Here is a 24,828-nt window from a genome sequence, read left to right as displayed (position 1 = left end):
TATGTAAATAAACAAAGACAATTTCAAATTAAAAGCAACATCGGATTACTAGTTTAGAAAGCTAGCTGGTAGTTGAATTTTGCATGAAGATATGAAATTCCAATTTGAAATTTTTGAGTAGTTTTTTTTTTTTAATTCGGTCTCAAACTTACCAGCTTTTGATTTTTGTCAAAGACTAACCTAGCTTTTAATTCCTTATGGAAATATTTACTTGTTTTACACATAAATGCCGTCAGAGCCTCCCTTCACATTACCGCTAAACTGAAGTTGTATTCAGGATTTTCATTTTTATAATAAGGTCAGAAACCACCACAACCGCAATTAAAACTTATTTGCTTCTTGACGAACAACCTCTATCGAATGTTTTATCCAGAATTCCAGTTAAAAAAAACTTCAACTTACCTTGTTTTGGGGGACATGGAGGAAATGAAGTTATGTGGTGTGGAAAAGGGTCTTTTTAAAACCATTGTACAATCAAATTCTATCTTTCTGTATATTAATAACACTTTGTTTTTATTTGCGGGAAAATCTTGATGCCCAAATTCTTACATGAGTACATCATAACCAGTACTTTCACAATTCACAGTCATCCATATCGTTGGGTTACCTCTACCGCAAATGATTACCACCACACCAGCGACAATCATCAAAAGAGCGTCGACTGTAACCAACATTAGTCACCAAAGTTTCAAAGAAAGTGAAAATAAAGTATGACTGTTTGGATTTGCTAAGGTGGAACTACACAGCCATATATATCTTAAAAAATTGGGAATAATCAGGAATAAAATTTTTTATGAAAAAGACCTCAATATTTAGTTATGTAGTTTTTGGTATTGGCGGGTGCCAAATTAAGGAATAAAAAAAAAAAAAAACAAAGCGAAAACGTGGGTGAGACGTCAGCCTGAAGGTGTAATTATCTTTAGGAATCAAAATATTTTCAGTGTTCAAATTTTTACGAAGGATAAGTGTTGCCAAATTTAACTATTTAGTTTTACCTATTTATTTCTACTACAGCGTGGCAACACTGACAAGAACGTGGCAGTGTCTTAAAAAACACTATAATTTTTAAATAACAAAAATAAACATAAAGAAAAACGGAATAGACCTGAGATAAGTCCAGGGGAGTAAAAGTGTTTTTATTCCCATCTCCTTAGAAGTTTAATCATATGATTTCTGATCGAAACAGCCTTCTTTTAACTTTCACCTATAGCTCATCTAGAAGATGATAAAAAAGGGGAAAAAGACACTTCGCTATTTATTAGGATTCCACTACTGCAGATGATGTGGTCGAGGATATGTAGATACTAAAATGAAACAAACCAGCTTTGTTTTTTCTTCCCAGGGAAAGCGACAAGTTTCCTCTGATTGACATTGATTCTGTGTCTGACATATCACTGGCAAGAATGTGACGAAGCTCAGCGTCTGCTCTGTCTTCTTCACGCCTAAAGCTGCCAACCTGGAAATAAAAAATGACATTTGTATCTTTTTTTCTTCTAAAATTACAAGCCGTTTATATTTTCTTTGTTCCTTCAATTTTACAAATAAGGAAGAAGAATAGCACCTATTTAATTTAAGAAGTAAAATTGAGTGGCTGTTTTGTCTACTATTAGTTAATTATTAAATTTTATCATTGACAGTTGCTTATTTTTCTCGGTTGTCTTTCGCTTGTGCTGTTAGAAGGTCTCAAACAGATATAGACTGTCATGTCACTGGCCCACACACTGATATGGGTGAAAGGGACCAGGTTTATTTTAACAATATTATAATACATGTTTAATTTTCTTGAAAACATTGCACGCATTGAGAGATAATTTTTAGTTTAATCCGGTTTCTATTCGCAGTTCTAAAAATCAAGTATTTTATTTTATCTTGATTTAATTCTTGAATGACAGGTGTCAGTGACATAATTTCAGTTGTTATGCAAACAAAATACTTAAATCAATTTCTACAAAGACTTTCTTCCATTTGCCCCAATTATCACGACTATTACCATAGCTACACAACATCCCATCTTTAAGGTGTCCATGGTCCCCGTAGATTTTGATTCTTTTTTTGTTATCCTCCCAGCTCTTTGAGTCAGTGGGTAAGGGATGTGGATGTATTGTTCCTCCCAAGATTAAATCACTTTTTTCGGTACTTTCATTGACAAAATTGAAAAAAACAACATAATAGCCTCTCCCTAGATTTTGAAAAATATGTTTTTGCCCCTCATCCCTTAATTTCTATAAATTGAGGCCACTGAATTGAGTCACCCCCTTGAAGTGTGCTTATCAAAAGTGTTCGGGGATATGATATTTCATTTTGAGCACACATAGATTTGTTCCGTTTGAAAGTATCTTTTGGCGGTGGCAGTATTAGTTATAAATAGGAGTAGTACATGGAGCACTAGGGGTGGATACCTTCTGCAAAGCTAGCTCTTTATTTATATGGCTTGGCTACTTTCTGTAAAGCCAAAATTCCAAAAATTTTACATTTTAGCTTAATTTAGTGATGCAATTAATTTTTAATCAATCATATATAATCACTTAAAAGAATACCCTGGATGATCCCTGAGACATCATGAGTCGAAAAGTGATGCAACGTGCATTGAATATATCAAATTAACTTAACATAAGGTTACAGGGGAATATAAACCTTAAACAAAACTGTTGTAGGTATAAGTATGTGTTCTATGAATGTATGTATTGGATTAACAACGCTTTTTGACTACAAACTTCCTTACGTCGGGATAAATATGTATTCTGTGTGGCGATAACGCCCTGCAAGGATTAGATATCTAATAGGAAGTTGAGATTTGCTTACACAAGTTATACTGGCAAAAAAGACTATAGACAAGTGTCTTATTACTTTAGAATTCTAGCCTGGGACTTTGTGGCATTATATACTTATTGCTGGAGAGTCTGGAATAAATATTGAGTTTTATTTCGTAGCTTCTGCTTTTGTGTAAGTAACTTCCCGTTAGACGAGTTTTATGTTTTTTTTTTAGTTTGTCCCCTAGAGCCTATGCTGATATAACTTGTCTATAAATTTGATTCGTTGGAATGGTGCCTTAACACCTATAAGTTACAAATGTCTAAAGGTACGAGCATAAGGAGGGGAGGCCTCAAGTCCCAAACCTTCAAATTATATAGAATAAAAATCCTTGAACGATTCTGGTCGCATAAATGTGTAGCATGTCCATCAGTCTACTAGAATGTATCTATAGTAGCTACCGTTACTCCCCCCCCCCCGACATATATTCTTTAGGCTTTCCTGTCATTTTCTTTAAAATGGCTCTCTCTAAATATTGATCTTATTCCACAGAGGACAAGAAGCACAGAGAGTGGTCAGGTGTTTTTTGATCCTTTTTATTAGGTAAACAGGGCATAAGCTATCAGAGTTTGGGATCAAATGAGCACTCTTCTGACTATTTACTGTTATCCGTCCTACATAGTTGCATCAAGAGACTAAAATAGGAAATAGGTGAAGTGTTTCTCTTATTAAACCTTCCCTAATATGTAGACAGGGATATAGTGCAAACATTTATGTCTGGGAGTACTGAAGACTAAGGAGGCTTTTTTTTTCAGTTGAGTGTGTTCTCTTACAAGGTTACCTCCCGTTTTTTTTTTATTTTGTAATCGGCTGAATCATCACAAGAGCAATGGAAATATTCCAGGGCGGTGAAATAAGCCCTAGTTTTGGCAATACGCAAACAATATTGCCCTTTTAGCTGAATTAAGTTCAAGCCAATATTTTTTTTAAAGGGGTGAATGATCGTATTTTTAAACATTAGTGAAGTGAATAGCGACAAAGGGTTTGCTCTTCAAATTTATTCCAAATGCAAAATTTGCTAGTTTAAGGTTACTTGAAGAAAGTCATTAGCATTTAAAAATCTTTGAAAAATGAGAGAATACCCCCAAAAGAGGGGTGATCTTAATAAAAATTACGCTTGTATTGTGTTTTTATACAGTATTTTGTATTGTTACACAGTTTGTTCGCAAACTATAATAAATATTCCATGGAATATATATATATATATATATATATATATATATATATATATATATATATATATATATATATATATATATATATATATATATATATATATATATATATATATATATATACACACACACACACACACATACATATACATATACATATACATATACATATATACATATATATAAATATATATATATATATAATATATATATATATATATATATATATATATATATATATATATATATATATATATATATATATATATATATATATATATATATATATATATATATATATATATATATATATATATATATATATATATATGGCTGAGAAAGCTCAAAACTTATGTATTATTGGTTAATAATGCATTGACAATCTTCATAGCCGAATTGATTACTTCAAATGGTTTATTGCTTCCTGTTTTGACTATGCTACAGATTAATGTGAGATGGCTAAATCCGACCCGTGACAACTCTGAACCATCATATTTCGCATTCTCCATGTTTCAGAGTCTTCATAATTTCTAATTTTACAATCCTGTTGTATATGGTCAATTGTTTTTGAAATACGGTTAAATCTATCTGTCCAATTCATATGTTAGAAGTGATCTTTGTGTGTTTGACCTGGGCGGCACCTAATGAACTTGCTGCCGCTAGTTCGCAGATGATCTTTCTCTTTTTTTTGAATTATTCGCTCAGCATTCGTTTAGTATCTTGTTATAAATCTTTGGTTCAGAAGCTCAGTCTTTGCTAACATAAGTGGCGGATGTTTTTTCTCTGATTGGCGTGAAGCCTCGGAGACAATAGTATTGATGTCTAGAATATCATCTTAGGACCTCACCCACCCCATCCCCACTCTGACTCGAACGGTCGTTCATACAAGAAATATCTGAATTCCAGCACCTTGGCTGCTTTGTAAGGATAACCCGAAGGTTTTCCATCAGGAATTTCATCGGGGCTCTCAACGTCTTTGACCACTCGCGTCGGTGAAGAATCATTAATATACAACTCATTGATAAAGCCGGAAATGATGAAATCAACGAAATCCAATAGCAAAGCTATGACCTTACAACTTTAATAGAACCAAGACGATTACAATGGTTTGGCTGTGCTCTCCATTGATCATAACATATATCATCTCAAGACCCAGGCCACTGTATCCCCACTCTGAACCGAACAGTCACTCATATAGAAATATCTGAGCTCAGGTATCTTGGCATTTTTATAAACACAATCGGAGGATTTTACATCAGAGATTCAATCTGGACTCTAAATTCAGTGACCCAGTCGGCAATGATGAACTCCACGAAATTAACTAGCAAAAATATAACCTGACAACAATTTAATCAAACAGAAATGGAAATAATGGTTGGCTGTGCTCTCCATCGCTCAGAGTATATCTTTCTCAATAAATTAATTAAAAAAAAATTCCAAAAAATAAGTTTTTCAAAGAAAAGTAAAGGCCATTTTAAAATTAAGCTCAGCAGATACAAATACCTGTTAAAATTCAAACTCAAATCGACCAGAAATTACTATTAAAGAATATATGAAACCCAAAACGAAAAAAAATTAAATAAACAATCATAGCAAAAACATACAATAAGTAATAATATAAATGAATAAATAGATCTTAAAACGAGTAATGCTTCGATTGAATATGAAAATCAAGCTTAAAACGAAAAAAAAATATTTTGCTGTTGATGTATAAATGAAAACTTAAAACGAACAGAAATTAAATAAACAATCAATGCGAACAAAGATACAATAGATATTAATGTAAATGAATAAATAAACCTTAAAACGAGTAAAACTTAAATTGAATTTGCAAATCAAGCTTGAATCGAATAAAAGTAACTACAAACTAGAGTTTGGGTATCGCCTCACTGCAGAAGCCTAAAACCTACTGCGTCATTGGCGCTTTACTGAAAATTTTGATGTGTCTTAACGTCCCCTCAAAATTTCTATATACAGTTATACAGAATAGTTACAGTTATTGAAACCTTTGAAAAAATGGAAACGGATACCGTAAGTTCATTTCTTATTGGATATTTTCTGCATACTATGGAGAAAGAACATGTTGATTAATTAATAGCCCTTATGTAGGCTAATTGAAAAAATTGAAAACTTCTTTTGATTTATTTCTTATTTTAATTTATATCGTTCCTAAAACTGCCTCCCTTTACTTAAACTCTCTCTTAATTTGCAAATATATAGCTCAAGTTAAATATTATTCATGAGTTTCTTCGTTGCTAAATTGACGTAGGCTTTCCTCCACAGTCGTTGAAAAAACTTAAAGAAAAAATCAAGCATGGGAAATTCATTGAAAATAAGTAGGATTAATTCTGGTTAGGCCTATATATTTTCGTATTTGCGGGGGAGGGCAGTGGAAAGTTGTGGTGAAGTTAAGTGGAATAATGTTAGGAATAATAAATAAGTAGTTTAAAAGTTTTTTTTTTAATTTTGTAATAATTTCTTCAGAGGAGGCCACTCAGAAGTAAATTTTGGGTACTAAAGGGACAATTTTTTTTATTTGACAATCTATTGAACCTAATTGCAAAACGTTTTGTTGAAGCCGACGTTAGATCATCGTTCGTAAGGAAATATTCTCTGTAACTGGGGAGCCTTTGCCTCTCCACTAATGCAAAATGTAGAAAGTTGGATAGAACCTCTTCCCTCACCCTCTCCCAAGAAATACCATCACCTCCTCAACAAAAATTCTAGCTCCTGTCTTTATCCTCTGAATTTATGACAATGGAATCTTCAAGTTAGATGGGAAACCTGCCTCCCCCTTCCGAGAAGTTCCCCAATCCGTCGGAAAATTTTCCAAGGAAAATTCTCCCCCTAGTAAAATCCCAAGTTCTTTACTTTTAATTGATTAATTATCAATTTTTGCAACAATCCCAGCCCCTTCCTTTGAACTAATTCTGTATATGCCTGAAGATTCAATGAGAGTCAGTATGTTTCGGTGTTAACACATATTTTTTTCATGTGAATTATATAATACTATATTTGAATAACAATCATATATCTACCGTGTGTCTTTACCTTTCTTGATTTTTCCAGCGTTCAAATATAAGTAAAACCAATAAATCAGATTCAAACTGGATACAAGATAACATTTTGTCAATGTCTATTTCGAAATTTTCATCAGATAGGTTTGGAAAGAGAAAGCATGGGGGGGGGAGGCTAGCTGACCTCGGATCTGTTTTGACTATTAAAAAATGAGCTCGTAGTTTCAATTTCAAATCAAATGAGACCTCTTTGAAGTTTATACGAGCATGCCTTTCATAAGAACCATATCTGCTCCAGGGCATAATTTATAAGCCTGCTCCCGGGCTCTAGGGGGTTGTGACGACACCTGAGTTTTGTTATCTGTATTTGAACAATTTCTAACTTAATGCCTATCTTAAAATGTTTATTGGATGAATTTGAGGAAAAAGGGGTGTAGGGGAGGGGGCTAGTTAACCTCCAATCTCTTTTGAATCTAAAAAGCTGAACTACAACTTTCAATTTCCAATCAAATGAGCCATCTCTGAAGTTTTTACGAGCATCCCTTCAATAAGAACCATATGTTCCCCCAGGGCATAACTTACACCACCTGCCCTCGGGCCCTGAGGGGCTGTGTCAACCCCGGAGTTTTCATTATATGGTCTTTGAACTATTTTAAAAAAAGGTATCTCAAAGTTCTTATCGGATGGGTTTGAGGAAAAAAGGAGCGCGGAGGGGGGGGGGGCTATGTGCCCTCCAATCTATTTTGACTCTTAAAAAGTGAACTAGAACTTTCAATTTCCAATCAAATGAGCCCTCTTTGAAGTTAATACCAGCAGCCCTTAAATAAGAAGCATATATGCTCCTAAGGCATAACTTACACCACTTACCCCTATGCCCTGGGGGTTGTGTTGACACCGGAGTTTTTGTTATATGATCTTTAAACCATCTTTAAAAAAAAAGCCATCTTAAAATTTTCATTGGATGCATTTGGGAAAAAAGGGTTTGGGGGGAAGCTGGCTACCCTCCAGTATCTTTATACGCTTAAAAAGTGAACTAGAACTTTCAATTTCCAATCAAATGAGCCCTCTGAAGTTTATACGAGCATTCCATCCATAAGAACCATATATGCCCCCAGGGCATAACTTATAACCTTTGCCCCTGAAGACTGTAGGGGGAGTGTCCTGCTCAAACATACACTTTCCAGAACTCTCAACTACGTTGAACAAAATGGATATATCAAAATTTTGATTGGATGTGTTTGGGGAAATGTTGGGCGTGGAAAGGGTGTCAGTTGCCTTAGAATCACGTTCGACTATTAAAAATGGAACTAGCCATTTAAATTTCGAATCGAATGAGCTTTTTCTGAAATTTCTACGACAACGTTTTCTATAAAAAAACCTTATATGCCCCCAGGGTATAACTTAAAACCCTTGCCCTGAGGATCGTGGGAGAGTTGTCACCCTCAAAGACCTAATTTCCAGAACTAAAAACTACGTTTAATGAAATTGCTATCTCAAAATTTTGATTGGATGTGTTTGGGGAAAAAGTGGGCGTGAGAGGGGGGTTAGTTGCCCTCCAATCACTTTTGACTATTAAAAAGGGCACTAGCCATTTGATTTTACAATAGAATGAGGCTTTTTTGAAGTTTATACGACAACGCCTTTTATAAGAACCTTATATGCACTCAGGGCAAAAATTACAACCCTTGCCCTGAGGGTTTTGTGGGAGTGTCCTCCTCAAAAACATATTTTCTATCTGGAAATCACCTACGCTGAACAAAATGGCTATCTCAAAATTGTGAGTGGATGTGTTTGGGGGAATAATGGGCGTGGGGGGGGTTAGTTGTCCTCCAATCTCTTTCGACTATTAAAAACGGCACTAGCCCTTTGAACTTCCAATCGAATTAGCTTTTTTGAAGTTTTTACGACGACGCTTTCTATAAAATCCTTGTACGCCCCCAGGGCATAACTTAAAACCCTTGCCTCGAGGGTTGTGGGGGAGTGTCCTCCTCAAAACATATTTTCTATCGAGAAATCAACTACGCTGAACAAAATAGCTATCTTAAGATTTTGATTGGATGTGTTTGGGGGAATGATGGGCGTGGGGGGGGCTACTTACCCTCCAATCACTTTCGACTAGTAAAAAGGGCACTAGCCCTTTGAATTTCCATTCGAATGAGCCTTTTTTGAAGTTTCTACGAAAACGCCTTCTACAAAAACCATATATGCCCCCAGGGCATAACTTAAAACCCTTGCCTTGAGGGTTGTGGGGGAGTGTCCTCCTCAAAAACATATTTTCGATCTGGAAATTAACTACGCTGAACAAAATGGACATCTAAAAATTTTGATTCGATGTGTTTGAGGGAATGATGGGCGTGGGGGGGGGGCTAGTTGCCCTTCAATCCCTTTCGACTATTAAAAAGGGCACTAGAACTCTCGATTTCGAATCGAATGAGGCCCCTTTGAAGTTTCTACGACGACCCCTTTCATATGAAGTGCCTCGGAAAAAAAAAAAAATAATAAATAATAAAACATTGGAGCCGTATGGGCTTTATTAGGGCGTATTCGTCTCTGGGGTTGAAAAAGCAACAAGGAAGACAAAAAAAAATATCACGCATTGTATCAAAGCAGATTTAGATCCACTCTGTGGTCTCAAGAAGTAACTGCAAAGTTGGAATAAGTCCTAACTCTAATTGACCGAGCCACTCATAACTTACCACCATGACGAGGCTCAGGGACGGGGGGAAGAGCCAAGATACTTCAGTTCTGGTACACGTACAGGTAAGGACACACACACACACACACACACACATATATATATATATATATATATATATATATATATATATATATATATATATATATATATATATATATATATATATATAATATGACTAGCATTTGCAAAATTAGATTAGTTTCAATAGCCCAAATATTGTCATGTCAGAAAAGACAAATTTATTCAACTGCTTTCAATCAAATTTCCATGTTCCCCAAATTTGATTATTCCGTACAATTATGAAGATGGTCAAAAGGCAATACTCTACCCTGGGTCGGGAAGAGAACAATAAAATGCCTAAGAAGAGTTAGACAATTACTTCAGTTATTAGTTTTCCTCTTGTTTTGTTCCTCTCTCTATGAGCTGCCCTTTTTTCAATTTGCGTTAATACTCGTTCCCGTGTTGTCCGGTACTCCAGAGCAAATTCTGCAATTATTCGAAATATGGTACCAGGTTTTGAATCACGTGCCATGTGCACTGGTGTTCCTAGCCACAGCATAAAAGACTGGAACCTGAAATTGAAATCAATCATACAGACAAAATAAGCAATATTATTTTACAAAGAAGATACATGTCTGTTGGACTAATTTTTAATGAGCATTTTAGTGACATTTTTTGTTCACCGTAATTATTTATTATATAGCTAAAACTTAGTATTCCAAGCTGTCCAAGCTATTTACAACTGCCGAGTTGGCAACTTTTTCAACGGCAAAATAAGTAAGAAAATATGTCAACGTTGTCAGTGTGAAAACACATATATTTTTAAAGGTTTGATATTGCCAAAGGATCAACTATGGTTCCATACAGTAAGAATAAATATATTTTTTTTACTTCGAACTGAAACATACATAAAAAAGTTCACATGCGTTAAAATGATGATTAATCTTTTATTTTTATCCCTTGTATGCAGTAGAAAAGATCCATTCCACATCAAAAATTAAACTAATCTCCGAGAAATAGAAAACAATTACAAGCCTATGGTAAACCTTGTATGTTGTTGTAGATTTTTCACGAAGTTATAAACTAAAAGTTTTTTTCACCAGTATTGAGAAAACGAAGGAAAGACGAAAACCAGTATCTTTTCATAAGCCGAGACAGCTATAACATTATTCCGAAGTGATATTTTTCTCATTTTAGGTTTCTAACACATTAAGTGCATTTTTACCGCTTTTTTTGAAAAATATTCCACATGTAGATTATATTTAACAACAGAAGAAAAACAATCTTCAGTTGTAGAGATATTTGCTGATGAACTTGAAAAAGTTTTTTGTGAAATTGATTAAAAGACAGTAGGCCGCTACATGATCATATGATATGGGAAACCTTTGGTCAAAGCAGAGTTGACTGCACAATCTTGTCTGATTTTCCACTTTGAAACAAAATGTGTATTGCCTTCAACTATATCATTATTTGTTAAGGCTCTGTAGTGGAAGTACTGGTCTTCATTTCACTTTTATATTTTTCTTTTCGCAATTCTTAAAAGTTGAATAGCATCCTAGTATAAAAGTTGTCAGAATTATATTTCGGAAACAAATGCTCAAGGAGAGAAATGTCCAGCGACACAGGTCTTAAAGTAGGGATCATAAATTTTTGTTATCGGAAATTTCACACTAATTAGGGGATATTAGGGAGATGTGCTAGAAGCTAAGGTTTTTCAAGGGGCTTGAAAATTAACAAAAAACTATTTTAAATTGTTTTTTAGGTAAATGTTTCACGTATGGCACACATTTTATAAATTATTAATATGCCAGGAGGGGCACAGCCCTCCTGGCAGGGGCATTATGTGGGGTCGGGGCGCCGCCCCTCAAAAGTTTTTGGTATTTGGTAAAAATTTCGCCGAAGCCAAAAATTTCGGCAGAAATTTTGCAAACTTGCCCGAAATTTAGCAAAATTCTTGATTTCTGCAGAAAATTCGGCATAAATCAGGTAGCGATTCGGTAAATTTACGAAGATCGCCCCCCCCAATGAAATTAGTCTTGGGGCGCCCCTTTCTCCTGGTCCTCCCTCAAACATTGGTATCATTTAAGAAGAGAAGAAAAATATCTTCATAGTAGAAATACTTGGCTATAAAATTAGAGAATTATTGATGAAATTGAACAAAAAAAACAACAAAAAAAAACAGTATATGCATGTCCTTCATGAATCAATTCACTCGATCATCCATCAGTTTTATGACTATCTATCTTAGTTCTGCCCTAGGATGGATGGATGATAAAAATCTATCAAGAAGTGAAAATGACAACATTTTTATACAATCCTGAAAAAGGCTTATGCCAGTTTTGCCTATCACTCAGAGTATCAGACTAGATATCTTACACCGTATTACTAAACATATTTGACGGCGGAATCTCTTTTAGCTTCCCATTTTGAAATGAAATTTGTAGTTTGTTCAACTCTACCATTCTTTGTTGACCAGTTTCTTTGTTGTGACCAGTGGAAATACTGGTCTTGGCTTCACTTTTCTTTTATTTTATCGTATTGATAATATAACTGATAACAATAGTTCACAAACATAATCTTATTACTGAATATACTAATTCTCATATTAACAAGATATAAAATACAGCTTGAACATGTAGATAACCATTTTCTCAAAATTTGAACTAATTATCAGGTTTTGGTATATGCAATTCTGATGATCAGGGAATTCATACAAACTCCCATTCATCATCTGAATTAAACGAGACTGATACATTTCTAATGTTGTGCATAATGGCAATAGTTTGTATTTGTACTTCATAATGTGTGAACACAAATAAGTTATTTATCATATGAATCAAGCATAATGCATATAGAAAAACGGGTAAAAACCCTTTCTAATTGTGTAAAAAAAGTTTTATCATTGGCACAAAACGTTGACAAAAAAGAACCCACCTGTGCATGACTCTTCGATAAATTATTCCTAAGACGATAATCCTTTCAGCACATTCGGAGAGAAATTCAGAAATCCTATAAGAACAACAATTTACTGAGAGTTTTTATAAGAGCAAGAAACTTTTCTTAGAGATTTTAGAAGGCTTTCATAGACAGTGTTACTTAAAAGAAATTTATTTCATATGAAAAAAACGAATTAATCTGTTACGAAGTAGCCAGGTAGTATGTTACTTGACACATAATGATTAATTGTTTCTGACAATAATAAAGAAAATTTGAACCATTTTAACAAAATACTTGCTTCAACTCACATTAATTTTACTACCATTCAGGGGCACATTTTGTGTGTGTATGCGGGGTTTGGGGGGGGGGGGGGGAATCTGAAAAATATATTTTTGGGTGATTTTTGTTGAAAAAACAAACCTAAACCCCACCCCATTACTAGATTTCGAAAAGTAACCTTTTCGTACCTTCATTTTAAAAAATAGAAAAAAGTGCTTTCCCTCTTCTATACTTTAATGAATTGGCACTCCTGCTACAGCTAGATCCAAGCTTGATAAGAAAAGAAAAAAACAGCATAATATCTTAGAATATAACCATTAACTAAACAAAATTTTAAAATAAATCTTCTTACGCCAATAATTTCCTCGTAATTACACATTACTGTTCAGCTGAATCTGAATTCAAATTACTATTTTCAAAATAGAGCTACAAAGGCAATTTTTATTCCTAGACATTTTCTTTTAAAACCAGATTTTGAAATTTCGGTAACTATGGACTGGGGTCACTCTTAACTAGAATTAAGTAAAAAACACGTTTTCAACTGAAAGTATGAAGCAAAATTAAAGCCAAAAACGAACAGAAATTATTCTGTATACGAGGGGGACTGCCCCTTCCTCAACCCTTGGTCTATGCACTAAACTCTTAAAGTTCTTTAAAAACGCATCTCACTAAAATTTAATAGCCCTTGTGTTTGACCTGTCTTCCTTATTTAATTGTAATAAAAACTCAAAGTTTACCATAAAGAGCGAGGGTTGCCAAAGGGGTAGCACCACCCCCTATTATACAGAACAGTTTCAGTTGGCTTTAAGTTTTAGTATTGTATCTTACTTTCAGTTAAAAAACTTATTTTTGTTATTTTCATTTCTTACCGTTTTTCAATTCATTCCCAGATATCCCCTATCCCTATATTAAATTTACCCTGGAAAGTTCTCCCCGGAAACTTTCCTCCCCTAAAAAAATTCCACCTGTGAAAAGTCCCCCTCCCTCCTCAGAAAATACCCAAAACAAATTTCCGTGTACCTCCAAAAAAAAACCACCATGCGTGAACAATGGGCAAATTGCTTAACTTGTAGCTCTTTCCCCAGGGAGTATAGGGGGTTAATTTATCCACAAAAGGATAGTTATTGATTTTTTCAACTATTTTGAATCAAATTGCTATCTCAAAATTTTGATCAGATGTCTTTGGGGAAAAAAAGCGTTGAAGGGAGCTAGTTGTACTCCAATATTTTCGGCCACTTAAAAAGGGCAATAGAACTTTCAGTTTCTTTTCAAATAAGCACTCCCCTGATCCTCTTATATAATTGGTTCAATCTGATCATCCCTGAAAAAAAACCCGCATCCGTGATCTTTCTGTTAAAAATTAAAAATTCCACATTTTTTTATATAGGAACTTGAATCCTCCAAATTAGAGTTCTCTGATATACTGAATCTGATGGTGTGATTTTCATTAAGACCATTAAGATTAAGCTTGTTTTTCGGGGATGTTTCTCCCTTTTTTTCGAAAATCGAGCAGGATTTCTTAGGGTCGCAGCTTTCGATGGGTAAAATTCAGATTATTGAATTTCATATGTTTGGAATAAGCATACAAAAATAATTATTTTGATGTATCTATTGTTATTGTTTTTAAGAGTTTCGGCTACTATTGAGCCAAGTAGCTCCTTACTTACAATTTTTTACCGCAAACTGTTTGATGCAACTGTTGCTGCATCCATTACATACACCTGAGGCGCTTATTACGTTTACCGTTATTTTAAAATCCTTAACGAAGTAAAAGAACAGAAGGAAAAGAAAAAAGGAAAAAGAAGAAATTGTTTATCAGTATTATGATAGTTTGTCCGCAACCAAGAATTTGAATCAGAAAGGGGTGAGGCGAGGGGTGATCCTATTTCAAAGGGGGGCCAACAGATGAAAAAGGGTATTTTGTAGCCAATGTTAAACAACAGTTAAATTATTTTTTATATTTTTGTGTTTTTGGGGAAAGAAAGGTAGGAGATGCGTTGAAACCTTTGTGCCCCGCTTCTATGAGTATGACCTCGGTTTAGCTACGTGGTTAGCTGTAATTTACAAAGAGTAAGTTAACTTTCCCTCAAACAAAAAAAGAAGATTTGAAAGTAAAAACCAGCCAAAAAATGCTGTTACAGATATAATGTTTCAACAGGAAATAATACTCACTTTGTTTTTAAACTCAGCTGCTGTTCATGCTTTCCAACTGCTCTTAAGTGATCCCAAGATGCCTTGCAGTCCGCCTCCAGTTTTGAGAGTGCTGCAGCGAGCTCATCAAAATCAACTCTGGAGGCCCGAGTGACAGCTCCAATTTCACTATAGAGATCTGTCGTATCTGGATATTTTTCAATGACAATGGAACATAGATGATGAAGCAACGAGTGTTTATGTACGGTGTCCTTGACCTCAGGTACTTTTGCAAGATAATCAATTTGGAATCCTTTGGACTAAAAAAAAGTAAATTGTAAACCAGCGCCTTTTTTCCAACTGAGAGAGTCAACGCCTTAGGTATGAATCTTTCAAGAGGGATCAGTCTCCCAGATCAGGGTCCAGAAAGGTATTTTCGACTTGCGATCTCCAATTTTCTGTGTTGTTAAGGTTTTAAAGATTTTCGGAAGACATATCATGACTTTTGAAATGAAAAAAATCGGAATTGAGTTGGTTATGAGTCTACTTCTCTTGAGATTTACTGCAAGACACAGCTCAGGAATTAAAATAGTTTCTATGTCAAGCTTGATTGGTGTTAGCATTTTCTTCCAGTTATTATGCATCTCATGAAATTTTTAAGCCTTGTAATCTTGTGAGCAAGAACGAAGTGGGGATGAAACTAAAATTCACCCTCTAGAACCCTGATCTGGGCTTGCACCTTAATCTGGATTCCTGATATATATATATAATATATATATATATATATATATATATATATATATATATATATATATATATATATATATATATATATATATATATATATATATATATTTATATATATATATATATATATATATATATATATATATATGTGTGTGTGTGTGTGTGTGTGTGTGTGTGTGTGTGTGTATATATATATATATATATATATATATGTGTGTGTGTGTGTGTGTGTATATATATATATATATATATATATATATATATATATATATATATATATATATATATATATATATATATATATATATATATATATATATATATATATATTCTTGTTTTGGAAAATTCATTCTTGTTTTTAATTTTACTTTATTAACAGACATTTAAAATTCTCTTACTTTAATTAATTTTAAGTGTATTAACCTAGAATATGCGTAAGATTGTCGCATAAAAAGATTATTTCATTTTGCTAAAAATTCATTTTGCTAGAAAGTTTGCTTGCATTTGACCTGTGCAATTTATTGATTTAAAGTGATTGGCATATCAATTTGAACTGCAACAGTTTTGAATCATTAAGAATAATGTTAAAACAACTCTAAAAGTTTTTCAGACCTAAATTTTTTGTTGTTGTTTAGTCTAGTTCTGTTTCGTTGATAAAAGTTTCCGGGATGTGAAATTAAATTAGTAGGCTTTTATATTTTACTATGGTCATTGTCTTTATTAAGACTTTTGTCCACTGTAGTATTTTTTTATTTTATTTTATTAATACTTGCAGCGCCAACTAAAACCATAGAGATCAAGTTTAAAAGAATGAAAAATTCAGTAATTCGTTTGCTCGGTTTCCAATATTACGCTATATTCATAAAAAAAATAAACACAGCTTTTTTGTTCATTTTTTAGCTACGTAACACATGGAATTCGTAGAATAGCACCATATGTTTCTGGACGGTCTCTATCAGTTAAATGTGAGAATGTACATTCTATTACCCTTCCAATTTACTGCGGTGTGCCTCAGGGGACCCTCTTGGGTCCCCTGATGTTCTGTTTGATTGTCAAATATTTAGTATGCGGTTATAACAGCCGTTGGAAATTAAATGGTGATCTTTGAACGGTATAAATTTGCAAGAAAAAACATTAAAAGTGCCGGAACAGGTGCCCTAGAAGATGTAGAAGCAGAAGCTACTGTCCTGAACATGAAAGTTAACTCCCAAAACCACATATATGAACAATAAATTTATTTTTAAATCTGAATCCTTATTTCAAGAATCAATCCCATACTCCTACCGACAGCCATAGTTACTTCCGCCGTTTACCCGCACCATAAACCGAAACAGTATGAAAAATATAGAGTCCAGGGGACTTGTCGATCATGTGTCAATCCTAAAACTCGGTCGTCCACCTGAGACTTTAGCTCTCAAGTCCTTATTCACTTCAACCAAGTTTATTTCAAATCGAAACTTAAATCTGTTTTTTTTTTAACTATGCCAGTCCATATATTAGTATTAGTATGCTAGCCCAGCCTGACACTCCCCCAAGCCCAAATAGCAAAAATAGAGATAATAAAAAAAGGGATTCAAGATTAATATACAGTCCTATCATGCTCCCGAAACGCCCTCTCCGGCAAAAATTCAAAGAAAGCAGCCTGGCCGAAAGGAGGAAGGCTTTTTGTTGAAGGTTTGGGGTTAGGACTCTCTCTAGTTCTTTTAATGATTTCCCCATAACTCACATTCGCACCCGCTCTAAAACCACCATAAATGCATTAAGAACTCTCCTGTTGTTTGCCCTGTGGTATCTGCTCAAGGCAAGTATAAGAAACCTTTTATACCCTCATTCGTCGAGTGTTACAGTACAAGGAGGTAGAGGAAAATAGCCTTTTGTCTCTCCTTATTTTTTTCTCAATTTCTGTTAGTCTTAGAGGTAATGAACTTTTGTATTTAAATTATTTCGTCTGAACATTAGGCGCGGCAAGTGTACAGTATGACGGCACTTAATGTAGCTATTGATCGTACTACTTTTAGTCTTAGTTTATTTTACGAAACCATAAATTTGGCCATTTGAGCTTGTGACTAGCCGTTTTGAAATAAACCATTCAATCATTAACAATAATCAATTACTATAAGGAACCGGATAACAAAGCACGGGTTTGAACCCGTTGTAGAATATAAGCCAACTACGTATATACAATTAGTCGGAGCAAAAGAGAAAATAAAAATACTGCTAGACAAATTGTTAAGCCATTAAACCATAAAAAAAAACAATTGAGAATGAAAATATTTCAGCAGTTTGTTTAGTTATGGTTCCAAGTACAACCATTTTGAACATGTCACGACTATAATTCACACAAAGATCTTGATTAGACATAAATAAAACTTAAAAAAAAAACTCTAAAAGTCGTTACAGAAAGAAATATTCACTATAGAGATGAAGAAGTCCTTAAATTTTGCCTTGCATCCCTGGATGATGAAACACTGCAAATAGCCATAGCCTAAAAAAAATAGACACATTGGTTTTGCAATTTAGCTTTGGTTACAACATAAATCATAAAAATGCATACCTGAGATCCGTTCAAAAAATTTCCAATTGTCAATAAAGTAGCAAGAATAACTTTGTATGTTTTGGACGATTTAAGGCAGTCGATTCCAATTTTCAAATCCATTAATGGCTCTGCTATTTCCTAAGAAAATGGGTCCTTTTATTTGATTGACTTCGATTAAAAATTAGAGTTTCCAAAATATCTCATTGAGTTTTAAATGAAAAAACTTTTTCGCATGCTGACCAAAGGTCTGCGTTGCGCAGGTACCGATTTCCTGATTCAATGCCTTCGGCCGGGAGTGCAATGCGTGGTTGGGGGCAAATAATTCAACGCTTCCCTCAGTTTTCTCCAGGTACCCATTTAGAGCTGGGTTGACTCTGGCTGAGCTTACAGTGTCTCACCATTGATCCCACTTCTAAATCAAATAACCAGCGACACCAGGACTCGAAGCCCTGACCGCAGGATTTCAAATCCGGAGCGCAAACCACAAGGCTAGGACGATGGTTTTAAATGCCTAAAACATTTTTGATAAGGACTACACGCAGGGCCGTATCCAATTTTTTTTCGGGGGGGGGAGGGGGTGGTTTACAAAAGATCTTCAAAAAACACATAATTTTTTTTATATTCAATTTTATTACGTTTTTACGGATCAGACCAAAATTGAGGGGGGGGGGGGTCAAACCCCTAGCCCCCTGGATACGGCCTTGACTACAAGACTAGCATTACCAATATGATAAAAAAAACGCACCAAAATCTAGGAGACTAATAATTGCACTTTTTCAAAAATAAATAAACTTAAAAGCAAATTCACGCCTTAGGATTTGTTTTCCTAGGCAGCGCAATAGCGCTGCCTAGGTGAAGAGTGAAGAGAGCACAAAGTATTATCTGTTTATTTATTATTATTATTTCTTTGTGTTCGGACCAAAGCACTTCGTATAGAAAGAGTTGTCGTACAAACTTAGAAAGGAGCTCATTCAATTGGAAATTAAAAGTTCTAGTGACCTTTCTAAGAGTCGAAAGTGATTTAATGACAACCAGCCCTCCCTCCCTCCACGTCCGTGATTTCTCCAAACTAATCCTATCAAAATGTTGAGATAGCTGGGTTTTTCCGCATGTTTGAACGGTCCAATAATTATGTCTTTGGGGATGTCCCCCCCCCACAGCCCTCGAGGCAAGGACTGTAAGTTAGGAAATTCGCCCACTGTTTGCATATAGTATATGTTATTGAAAAATGTGGGCATTTTTGCCCTTTATTTTCCAAAAACACAAAGGGTATTTAGGTGAGCCTTTCAGAGAATGTTTTGGGGAGTGTTAAACAAAATTAAAACATGATATGTTCTGACGGGCTGTCAAAAGGACGTAACTCAGGAATGACAGAGTACATTAATTTGGAACTTTCATGAAATGATAATGGAAATGATTAAATGACCAAAAAGACAATATTTGCACGCTAGTAGTAGTACTACTACTACTACTACACTACTACTACCACTGCTACTACTACTACTACCGCTAATGCCACTAAAACTGCTTCTCTAGCGAGTACTGAAAAAGGCTGAGGATATTGAAATGAACATCTGAAAGAATATTGAGGGGAAAATTAAACTGAATGAGAACGTACTATGTGCATACAGAGTATCAAAAAGAGGATCTCAAGAATAAGTTTGGATATTAATTTGGGACTTTCAGAGAATACTTAAAGCGGAAGATGAATTGACCAAAAGGCAGTATGGGCATGCTACTACGAATACATTTACCATTGCTACTTTTACTACTACTACTACTAATACTACCACTACTAGAATATTCCAATTACTACTTCTATTGCAACTACTTCTATGGCTAAGAGTATCACAGGCAGAGCGATAGCGCTGCCTAAGTAAAGAGTGAAGGGGGCGCAATGTATTATTTTTCTCACCAAGGCACTTCGTATAGAAGGATTTGCCGTAGAAACTACGAAAGGAGCTCATTCAAATGAAAATTGGAAGTTTTAGTACCCTTTGTAAGAGTCAAAAGAGATTGGAGAGAAACCCGCCCCCCTCACACGCCAATCAATTCCCCACAATCAAATTTTGAGATAGCCATTTTGTTCAACATAGTTGAAAAGTCCGGTAACTATGTCTTTTGAGATATTAAAAAGGCGATATTTGTACCATGCTACAACTACTGCTGCTACTACTGCTACTACAATTACTACCACTTCTACCACTACAATTACTGCTTCTCTAGCGAGTAATACCAAGGCTGAGGGTATTGAAGTAAAATTTGAGGAAATATTGAGGGGAAAGTTGAACTAAATCAAAATATACTATGTGCATACAGACTATCAAAAGGGCAAATCAGCAATATTTTTGAAACGGCTAATTGTCTTGAGCTGAAATCTCCAGGGAATCATAAAGCGATATTCAACATGGCCAAAATGCAACATGTGCATACTACTAATGCTATTAATATTGCTGCTACTACTGTTACAAGTAGCCTACTACTAATACAACGCTACTGCTGCCACTATAGCTCCTACTACTACCACTACTACTATGAGACTAGTAATATTAAAACTAAGCGTATGAAAGTGAAAATTTGAGAAAATAAAGAGGGAAAATTCAAATTAAATGAAAATACATTATATGCATGCAGATTGTCAAAAGGACGTAACTCAGGAATGGAGTAAGAAGTTTGAACTTTCAAGAAATACTTAAACGGGAAGATTAATTGATAAAAAGGCAATATTTGCAGGCCACTGCTGCCATTACTACCACTACTATTACTAACACAACAACTGCTTCTATAGCGAGTATTACTAAGGCTGAGGATATTGAAGTAAAAATTTGGGGAAAAGTTAAGCGGAAAGTTGAACTAAAGCAAATAAAAGTATGCAAATACAGATTGTCAAAAGGGCGCATCAACAATATTTTTGAAAATTGAAATGGTTCGTACTGGAAGTTGAAAGTTCCAGTGCCCTTATTAAGAGTCAAAAGTGATTGGAGAGCCACTAGCCCCCGTACCTTGCCCACCAATTCCCTAAACATCCAAACAAAATTTTGAGATGGCTAATTTGTTCATAATAGTTGAAAAGTTTAGTAGCTTTGTCTTTTGGGATGTCACCCCCCCCGCCCCTACAGCCGTCATAATACCTTATAATCTTGCCCTTATCTTTGTCTCATAACATATAAGCCCCTATAATATTGATATTACGAGAAAAAGAAAGATTTAGCGTAAAATAAGTTTTTTTTCACTAAAGTAAAGAATTTACAATACTCAGAAAAAAAAATTTCCGCTGCACATTCAGCTGCACAAGACTTATATACTATATCAAATAGTATTTTTGTGTTTAATATAAATTTTTGGTAAAGAGATATAGAGAACTTGGGTATGAATATGGAGAGATATCGAGTAAATGATGGACGACCACTATATGAGCTTGGAGTCATCCCCCTTGCACCCCAATTACAGCACGAGTACTGGGGACTGGGGAGACTGGGGAGATTTCATGTTATGTCAAAAATTCAAGTTCAATCAGACAAGGAAATGATTCTTTCATTAGTCGTGAATGAGGTATCTTTCATACGTTTTCTCTAACTTTTCGTTGTTGAATTAAAAACCTAGGTCAAGGCACTTTGTGAAACTTAACTCTTGGCTTTGGATCGCTACACGCCATCATATCTTTGCAGGCCATATCATAGCCTACAGGACACCTCTAGTCAACCCACACTCACGCTTCTGGCCACAAAGCCTTATAGAAAAAGGCATCAAATGTATAGTACTTTTTACTAAAGAATGGAGATACAGTTAGTAAGATCTTAAGAAAAGAACGATGTGTTTTCAAGAAAGGGACAAAATGTGGACAAAATCTTAACGCTTAAGTTGAGTCTGATAAAGTCTCTAAATTATCAGACCTCTTTAGTCCTGAGTTTATGAACAGAAAATGGATTCAACAGGTAGCACAGGTTTTAGCGAAGCTCATATCCTTGTACAGTAAGTATGGTAAAAAGATTAGGGATATGTACGAAAATAGTAATAACACAGTGATAATACCACAATATTATCGCAGGAATTACAGCTAGTATTTGATTCAACATGGAATCTATAGTTAGGCAAGTCTGTTGTTTTTTGTCTTTTTTTTTATAAATCCAACCTCCTCTTTACCAGGGACGTAATTTGCTATGGAGCAGGGGGGCAACTGCCCCCTCCAGACCTCAGTTTGCCCCCCCCTCCCCTCTCAAACCTCAGTTTTCCCCTCCCCCCCCCAGCTGTAATTTAGTCTCTGCAAAAAATCGCGACAAAACTAGGATCAGCCTGCATAATTTAAGCATCCAGAGGAACATGTCAGTTTTCTTTAGTATATATTTGTCCTTATGGTGCTATATGGCTCTTTTTCATTTTTCACTGTCATTTTCACTTGATTTTGGAATATTGGATCCAATGTCTCTCCCCCCAGAATTTTGACGAAAATACGCCATTGTAAGATAAGCACCGCTTATCCTACTTCATATAGATCATTTAAATGAACTTTTCTCTTATTTTTCTTGATATGGGAAAAAACTGTATCAATTGAGAAGTAAAACTCACCAAGAATCTAGATTATATTTTCTAGATTATACTAGATTATCTCTTATATAGAGATAAAACTCAGATTTGAAAATCCTAGGCAAAAGTGTTGGCAAATATATATTTTCGAAGATTTGAGGGTTTAGAATGTGAGATTAATCTTGAAAATTCCTTTTAAAAAGACTAAGTCACCTTAATGTGGAATAACCGGAAGTGAAGTATATATATACTTTTGTATACATATGTATATTAACTACATTATAGATAAACTTAGAGAAAAAGCACCTTCTCCGAATTTTCGTAATCCAGTCTAAACGTCCAAAGTTTTAAACGAGCTGACAATTCTGCAATGCTGGATAATGTAAGTAAAAATTGTTCTGCTGATCCAAGGGGGACATCAGGTTGTAATGTGACAGCTTCTTGTATTTTCAGTTTTTCTTCTTCTGAAGGTAGCAATGCCAGCAGTTTCTAAAAAAAGGAGTTTGTCTCAGGATTTCTTTCTGGCTACTTTACTAAGTTAATTTTACGAGGAATATATTAATACGAGGAATATACTACGAGCCTCGTCTATAAGCTATAATATTTCGTAGTTCCCGTTGGCTACCAGTGAATTAACGAGATCACCATTTAGTTTCCAAAGGAAGTTTTTATTGGTGGAATTTATAGTATGTTACAAAAATAAAAAAACTTTGATTACATGCTCAGAAATAGTTAGGCAATTAGAAAAACTATTAGATTAGAACAAATTTACTAGACAATACAGCCCTCCTCAGAGGATTTTTATTATGTAGAAATTGCACGCAATTTTACACGAAAATTTGAAGTACTAATTACGTTAAAATAAAAATATATTCTGCCCCTTGTTCCCATCTTATTCTTATTCCCATTCTTATATTCATACCCGGTAACCGTGATTTTGAAAAATTTTCCTTTTGAGTTTCATGCCTAGGCCACATCATAGACACACTCGTCGATAAAATTAAATTTACGCACAACTACAGCGCCAATTATGTTTGCCGTTCGTAATTTCTCCAGTTGAACATTGTTCGACTTTCAAGCATAAATTTCTTGACTGACGAATCAGAGTCAAGGTTTAAGGCATACTTTTTAAAACTAGAAAAAACGGAAACTTAGAAAAGCGGTTCTTCTTTCTGTGAGAGGACTCTGACAAAACTTAAGAAAACGTAGTGTTAGCAGAGAATAGTTGGACACAAATTAATTTTATTGCAAACTCTTTAAACAAATTTCTTGCAATTTTAATTTTCTGTTTTTTAAAAATAAGTGTGACGGTATTTTTAAGAAAATACCATGTCATTCATGAAATTTGGCTTTTCTTATCGACAGATGTGACCATGATGTGGCTCGGGCATCAGAATCAAGAAGTTTTAGGCCCAAATCACATTTGTCAGCGTTGCCACGTTGAACCACGAAAGTCAATAAGCAAGACTAATTAGTGAAGTTCGACAACACTTTCTGTCAATATAAATTCAAACATTAGGCATCGATTGATTCCCGAAGACTACTACACATTCAAAGCAAAGCGTTTCTTTTTTTCTGTGTGAGGTCCGTTACTAACCAAAGCTAACTGCATATGGATGTCTTTTTCATTAAAAAAATTTAATTCTTGACTTTTTTTCGAGATATATATGGTTGTGCAAGTTTTCACTTAACCAATTTAAATAGTCCGATTTCATCTTCACTGTCTTTGGTACTTTAAGAAGATTTCGTCTGAAAAGTGTTTTTGGTATAGACAGGAGTCACAAACCACAAAAACTTAAAGAATTAGTGGGATTGAGTCTATTTGAACTTAAAAGAATTAAGTGGTGTTTTTAAGTTTCACATTATTTAGCTTGTGATCCAATATTTTTAGAAATAGTTTTCATATAAAATATGCCTAGTCTTTCATATAGAGCCCAAACATGAACTGCTTTATTTCAGTTTTTGAGACTTTCC

General features: G+C 34.5%; 1 protein-coding gene across 6 annotated transcripts in view; it reads right to left on the bottom strand.

The window, feature by feature from the left end:
• LOC148947717 (uncharacterized) overlaps positions 1–24,828 on the bottom strand; it is a 258,938-nt gene that overhangs the window by 11,185 nt on the left and 222,925 nt on the right. For 5 of the 6 annotated variants that reach the window (XM_089095389.1, XM_089095392.1, XM_089095387.1 and 2 more), the window contains 6 exons: positions 23,161–23,343; positions 18,349–18,468; positions 15,090–15,367; positions 12,636–12,710; positions 10,081–10,273; positions 1,321–1,456 (listed from right to left, as the gene is read on the bottom strand). In XM_089095389.1, the coding sequence (XP_088951515.1) occupies positions 1,321–1,456; positions 10,081–10,273; positions 12,636–12,710; positions 15,090–15,367; positions 18,349–18,468; positions 23,161–23,343 (985 nt within the window). The remainder of the gene's footprint in view (positions 1–1,320; positions 1,457–10,080; positions 10,274–12,635; positions 12,711–15,089; positions 15,368–18,348; positions 18,469–23,160; positions 23,344–24,828) is intronic. The other variant, XM_089095391.1, reaches the window with a different exon arrangement.

Source organism: Artemia sp. Qi Xiang Cuo, chromosome 10 (assembly GCF_049724085.1).
Source record: "Artemia sp. Qi Xiang Cuo chromosome 10, ASM4972408v1, whole genome shotgun sequence".
Classification (NCBI taxonomy): domain Eukaryota; kingdom Metazoa; phylum Arthropoda; class Branchiopoda; order Anostraca; family Artemiidae; genus Artemia; species Artemia sp. Qi Xiang Cuo.
Note: the sequence above shows the minus strand (reverse complement) of the source record. Positions and strands in the feature narration are given on the sequence as shown.